The sequence below is a fragment of the Priapulus caudatus genome, unplaced genomic scaffold, assembly GCF_000485595.1.
Source record: "Priapulus caudatus unplaced genomic scaffold, Priapulus_caudatus-5.0.1 Scaffold1882, whole genome shotgun sequence".
In the NCBI taxonomy this organism is placed as follows: Eukaryota; Metazoa; Priapulida; class Priapulimorpha; order Priapulimorphida; family Priapulidae; genus Priapulus; species Priapulus caudatus.
Genome location: NW_014578943.1, coordinates 42589 through 49563, shown reverse-complemented (window position 1 = coordinate 49563; position 6975 = coordinate 42589). Strand labels below are relative to the sequence as shown.

At 46.0% G+C, this 6975-nt stretch overlaps 2 protein-coding genes across 3 annotated transcripts in view; both read left to right on the top strand.

Moving 5' to 3' along the window:
- Window positions 1-1786: 1786 nt before the first annotated feature.
- LOC106817824 (membrane magnesium transporter 1-like) lies at window positions 1787-6200 on the top strand. Of its 2 annotated transcripts, none has more exons than XM_014822525.1 (2): window positions 1787-1869; window positions 5436-6200. In XM_014822525.1, the coding sequence occupies exon 2, from the start codon at window positions 5447-5449 to the stop codon at window positions 5909-5911; it is 465 nt and encodes a 154-aa protein (XP_014678011.1). In that variant the 5' UTR covers window positions 1787-1869; window positions 5436-5446; the 3' UTR covers window positions 5912-6200. The 2 variants fall into 2 exon arrangements, with proteins under 2 accessions (XP_014678011.1, XP_014678010.1); XM_014822524.1 differs by having other exon boundaries at window positions 1825-1927.
- Window positions 6201-6913: 713 nt separating this feature from the next.
- The window catches only part of LOC106817825 (sterol O-acyltransferase 1-like), a 24027-nt gene continuing 23965 nt past the window's right edge, over window positions 6914-6975 (top strand). The window contains exon 1 of the mRNA XM_014822530.1: window positions 6914-6945. The gene's annotated coding sequence lies outside the window, so the exon portion shown is untranslated. The remainder of the gene's footprint in view (window positions 6946-6975) is intronic.

The following is a 6975-nucleotide window of genomic DNA, read 5'->3' as shown; positions in this document are numbered from 1 at the left end:
CCAGTACACAATCTGGCTACGTTAGTGTGTTTAGCGCATGCGTCAATATCTCACCAGAGGAGTTATATTTTTGTGATGAATATGCATTTAAAATGGTTAGGGGGTATCTCAGCACAGATTTCCCTAATAAACTTTTATCCGTTGACATGTGTTTATAGTTAGGAGAGCGCCCTAGCTTGTGGGGTACAAAACACCTACTTTATGCCCTCGCGTCCTGCCCCTTGCCTGCCCTGTCCCTCGCTCAACCTCCTTCTTCTCTCACCGCCCCTCGGCTGTCTTCCCTGCCACCTTCCCTCGGTCTCCCACCCTTCTCTCCCCCAGCAAATTAATATNTGCCATCTTCCATCGGTCTCCCACCCTTCTCTCCCAGGCAAGTTATATTATGGAGATTGCTTTCAGACGGCACCTGCACGCTACACGCGTGCGGCGCGCATGCGCAATATCTCCCGAGAGCAATCGTATTTTGCAATTATTATTTGCATTTAAAAACAAAGAGGAGCTTATCCTAAGCATAGACTTTATATGTAACATTCTATCAGTAGGCATTCATTTAAGAAATAGGAGGAAGATATTGCATGTACGTCCCAGCCTGGTTATACCAGCCGATACCACAAATCTGGCGACCCAGTTAGTTGTATAGCGCCCGAATGCTCGCAATATCTCACTAGAGGAGTTATATTTTGTGATGAATATTGCATTTAAGTAATGGTATAGGCGGGGTATCTCAGCACAGATTTCGCTTAATAAGACCCATCCGTTGACATGTGTTATAGTTTAGGAGAGCGCCCTAGTTTGTGGCGGCTACCAAACACCTACTTTATGCCCTGTCGGCGTCTGCGCCCCTTGCCTGCCCTTCCCTCGCCCAACCTCCTCTTTTTCTCACGCCCTCGGCTGTCTTCCACTGCCGCCTTCCCTCGGTCTCGCCAACCGCTTTCTCTCCCCCAGCTCAAGCTTATATTATGATAGATTGCCTCAGAGCACTGCACGCTAACACGCGGTGCGCGGGCAATGCGCAATATCTCCGGAGCATGCAATCGTATTATTACTCAAAGATTATTGCCATTTAAAATGAATGAGGAGTTATTTATCCTAGCATCCTTAGTTTATATGATGACATTCTAATCAGTAGACATCATTTTTAACAAATAGGAGAAAGATATTTGCCAATGTTATCGCGTCCAGCTGCGGGTGTACCAGGCCAGTACACAAATCTGGGCTACGGTTAGTGTGTTCAGCGCATGGCGCAATATTCAGCAGAGGAGTTATTTTTTGTGATTTAAATATGCTTTAAAGTTGGTTAGGGGGGTATCTCAGCCACAGGATTTCCCTAATGACAACTTGTATCTCCCTGCAGCGGTGGGCAGCAAATCCAGGGGGGACAGGGGGACATGTCCCCCCCCCGCACAATTTCAGAGGGGTGACATACAAGATCAAACTGTCCCCCTCAGCCGGACTTTTTGGAATCACCATGGATTTTGTGTTGTAAGTGAGTTGTGCGCATGTGGTGCGTGTAGTCGTTGTTGGCACGCGCGCGCGTCGCGCGGGAGGGCGGGGCGCCTGCGCGCGTGTGTTGTGTGTCTTGTGTGTCGTGTGGTGTGCTGTGTGTGTGTGTGTGTGTGTGTGTGTGTGTGTGTGTGTGTGTGTGTGTGTGTGTGTGTGTGTGTTTATCATTAATATTTCATAAATAAAAATATTAAGCAGCTTATAAACATTGATATTAACATGTTTTCCGTAAGTGCGCATACGCTAACACAATGCTAACACGGCAGCTGTTGAATCAAACATGGCGCCACTAGCGCGTTAACCATTATCCAATTAGCTTGAATTGATAGACTACTTTGGCTTGGAGATACACAATCAGCGTAGTCAGTGAGTCAGTTTATTCTTCTTAGATCTCCGTTCTTATTCTTTTCGGTCTTATATTAAGGTAAACAATAAGGGCAACTATAGCTAATCAAAATACAACCTATTATGGGCATTATCGAGCCACTTAAAAACCAATCCTAGAAGTTTGTCAATCAGTTGTTTATTGTCTACGTTTATGTGACTAAAAAGTAAAATTCTAGAGTCAACAATTGTAATTCAGCACGTCACGTGTAGTTTATTTGTATCAGGAGTTAATAATGACAAAGGGGTAAGACATCTCTTTGGTACTGATTTCACTACATTTTTGTCGTACGATTTCGATGTGAATAAAAATACAAATGTATACAAACATGAGCTTCTTTTGTTCACTGGTCCTTGTTCTATCTTCCGGTAGTATTACTATTAATACTAATAAGTAATAGTATTACAAACCGCGTAGCTTCCTTCGTTTTGACATAAATCATACTTTTGCACGAGATGGTTTTCACGTAATTTACCGCCGTGTGGCGAGGCCAAGCGGTAAATTCGCATACACAGGCTACCACAGCAACTCGAAGTAGGCACGGCAGGGATCGCCTCACGCAGTGCCAGCGGCAACTGTACGCGGGCCTAGAGCTAACGGTTGCTATGCAAAACACGTGCGAAAAGCTACAATCGGCTGGAGCGTCAGTTTACTCATAACGATTCTTACACATCATTCCTCCGTGGGTGAAGTAGTTCAGATATTTTACCAGCGCAGCGTTTATTTTTTAATAAATTGCTGGATTCAACCATAAAAACAAGGCATTCTAACTATAGTTTAAATGTAAAATAGGTTTAATTTTTAAACCCAGCATGGGCACAACGAAACTTAATTTCTAAGCGCATTTTCTGCACTCGGCTAGACTATACTGCCTAAATTCCCTGCCGTGCCTCTTTCGAGTTGCTGTGGTAGCCTAGCTGTGTATGCGAATTTACCGCTTGGCTTCGCCACACGACGGTAAATTAAGTGAAAAGTATGTCGTGCAAAAGTATGATTTATGTCAAAACGAAGGAAGCTACGTGGTTTGTAATACTACCGGAAGATAGAATAAGGACCAGTGAACAAAAGAAGCTCATGTTGTATACATTTGTATTTTTATTCACATCGAACTCGTACGACAAAAATGTAGTGAAATCAGTACCAAAGAGGTGTCTTACCCCTTTGTCATTATTAACTCCTGTTTGTATCAAGATCATTTACCCCCCGGGGGTGGGTGGGGGCACTCGCCTCGGAACTGTGTAGGGGGTTTCCTCAGGGACCTTGAAAACCACCCTGTCGCAAACTGCTTTGCGCCCTAAAATACACCCTGTCCCAATATACTGCACTAAAAAGTATACCTTGAGGTCCCTGCACACTTCAGGTATGTCCTGTCCTCCTGTCAATATAGGCAGAAATTGGTCCAATATATTGGCCCAATATTGATTTGGCAATATTAGGCCAATATCAGCTTGATGGGTGGGTATCTAGATAACCTGTGCCAATAAATTATGTTCGGAAAATGATACCCTGTCCAATAATGATATTTGGAAAGATATACCCTGTCTGCGGCACATCCCCAGTACCTTTAACAATGGGAATGCCCCCCCCCCCCGGGCATTTTTCGCTCCTACTCAGCTACTGTAATGTAAAGGCAGGATGGCGATGCAGGAGCTTGAGAAACACCATCTGGAGTGAAATGAAACCAAAGTCTTTATATTTTATTTATACAATGGATAACTATATTTTACGGTTATGGCCCAAGGATATAAGATTAAGATTAAAAGTAATAAAGAGTCGAGACTAAGAGCTGTCCACATTTGCACATTTGCACATGTCGCACATTGCGAAAATGAATTGTGGTCAGCGCATATATCCATGAACCAATTCATGTAACGTGTATATCTTATCTACAAAATATGTCTAAAATCTTGTACTCCATCTCCCGGACAACGATCGATCCATTGTCGTTCCTCGTCGGTTGATTGAAGCACGGCCAGGTCATTTCGCATCGTTTGATATGTTGCTCCTCGAATCATTTGAGCGTTGCGCCACGTGAAAAAATTAATTTTTTTCTTTTCCGGGGCTCTTTTGCAAACCCCCCAAAATTTCGGGGGCTACTTTTCATTTTCCAGGGCTCTTTTTCCACTTTCCAGGGCGACTTTTTTCCAGGCTGTTTTCCTCAAATGTACACACAAGCACGAGCTAATACCACACTCGATGGGGGCGCGCGCACACACCACACACACCCACACGTACACACACACGCACGCAGCGCACGCACGCAGCACCACACGACATCACCACACACACACAGCACACACACACAACACACACAGACACCAAACAGTCAATATTCAAGACAGTTATCATCAGAACTGACAGACTAACCATGAATAATCACAACCACCAAGTCACAACACAAACTGCACTTGAATAGTGAATACATTCACAGGTTCAGCAATAACACACAGAACTATGACCGCTAGCCCAAATAGGCGAATGTCCGCCTTACGAGCTAGGAGGATCGCCATTGTTTATACGCGACAGTCATCTTGCGGCTGGTCCACAGGCCCGCGTAAGGGCCCTGGAAGCTCAGGGGGTCCTTGAGATAAGCGGGCCCGCGGAGGCACGTCGTGAATGCTGTGCACATCGGACGCTGGCCGTACGTGCTTGCTGGCAGGGGCGGCCATTGATTGAAGTGATGGCGCCCGGGCGGCACGATTGTTTCAGCGTCGGTACATATCACTACTAAAATTTCAAGAGGGTTGCATTTGCTGACTATGAGAGATGCGGCATCAGCCACAACGCCTGTTCGGGAATGACAAAAAAAGCTAGCAATCAGGACATGACACACGACGCTGTGGCCGGCAAGCGGGAAAAATATCGTGTGAATTTCAATTAGGATTTTTCGCATGGATTACCGCTTTTCCATAATCCCTACGGTTCCGTTGGTCCTACGCGGTCTACCGTAGGCAACGCGCCGCAGGCAACGCCGCACACACGCATGACAGGCACGCACGGCCGCGCAGGCAACACGCAAGCACCCCAGGCACACCGGCACACACAGGGCCGCCCGGCACGCACGCCACGCACGCGCGCAGGCACACACGCAAGAGCACCGCGCACAGGCACACACGTATATATCAGCCGGCGGCGGCGGCGCGCGCTTGATTGAACCGCCAATACACACAGGCATGCTTAATCTGATAAACCATTGACACCACACTGGGGTACTAGGATCTACGCGGCCGTGGAACCGGCGTCGCCAAGCTCAGCGGCACGAGGCCGAGCGAGATCGGCAGAAGAGCCAACGGGACCGATCTGGACAATCATTTCCAGGCGACTTTTGCTTTGGGGTCGCCCCCGATATCGTATTTTCGGGGCTCTTTTTGGCATTTCGGGGGCGAAATCGCCCGCCGCCCCCGTGTATTTTTTTCCCCGCGTTGCGCCTCTAATATGCTGATGCGATGTTCGAATCGTGACCAAGATCCGTCTTTATTGTTCGTTATACCTTTCCGTTGTTATATTCCCTCGCTGGTGTCGCTCTTCAACAAACATTGTCTTGCAGGTCGCGTGGCCATGGCATCGGCGATACACAAGCTGGTGTGCACCGTGGGACTGGTGTCGCTCGCGCACGTCGCTTACTCGGCCGCGCAGCACCGCACCTACATGCGCCTCACCGAGCAGGAGTTCACCGCACTGCCGGCGGACGTCCTCGTGCAGGGCATCGTCAGCCTCATCATGCTCATGCACTCCATCTCGCACATCTCCGGCGAGTTCAAGGACATCAAGGTCGGCGCCGACCTTGACACGAAGTCGTGGGAGTCGGTCGGCAACCGACCGTCGTTCTACTCCTTCCACCACCGCGGCAAGGCGTTGTTCGGCCGCCAGCAGGTGATGGAGGGCGAGGAGTCGGAGTCGTCACGCTACTGCGTCGTCGCACCCGAACACTTCCCGTCGGCGGAGAGCGCGTCGATCGACGGAGGAGAAGAGGACGAGGATGAGGATGAGGATGCTGAGGAGGAGGAAGAGGAGGACGACTAGTGATCGGCGCGACGATGACCCTCCTGTCGAAATTACGCGTCGAGCGAGCGATGGAAGTGGCAATAAACTGTAATATTCCTCGTTTAATTTGGCCTCAATCTGTCTAGAATTGTTTTACTATAATTGCGTGTGATTATTTTGCATGCATGGCTAATGTTTGATCCCTCTTCGTGCATAATGCTTTTACGACCATCTCCTTGAAGGCATGCTATGTGAAATACGACGTAATTTACGTGTAAAAAGTTTTCTGTTGGTATGGATTTGATAATAAATGTATTTGACACATACATTCGTATGTATTTTACGTACATTTGTACAAGCGTACACATATAAGCGTACATTTACACTTCGTACATAACATATGTAACAAGTAATACTCTTATGCGTTGTTAAATTTTAAACGTCTATTGCAACCTTCATTAAAGGTTAATTCATGGTGAACACATGGTTTTCTCATGCGACACAATTGCATTTAATAGAAACACCATGTGTCTAAACAGTTACAATGTATGCTATATCACAAAATAAAAAAAACAAAAACAAACCGAAACAACCAACAAAACATAACAAAATAACCAAAACAACAAACCAACAAACAGACAAAATAAGACAAAAAAACATAAAAATATATATCAAGAGCTGAAAGCTTTGAGAACAAAAATATTAGAAAACGAAAACAGAATGATTTCACATGATCACGATCATGAAAAATTTCACATATATATCACATACTGCACTATTATTATCCATTATTATTATTTATTACCGTTGTCAATTATTATTATGTATTATATGTCTAAATATGAAAAGCACCACCTATCTGTATCGTTTATTGATTTATAAGGTGCGATTTTCAGTTGGTTGCATGGTCCATGAATGAGTGAGTCCAGTATATTGCGCACCTAAGGTCTTTGCTGCTTATACCTCACCAATCCGCCTCCAGATGGCGACAAAGTCTGTCTATACGATCTTTGATGTTCACGGATCTGTAAATCACATCAGCTGTAAATCACATAGGGGCGTACTGAAAAAAAGTAAGAGGTCTTTGGATTTTTTAAGGCGTG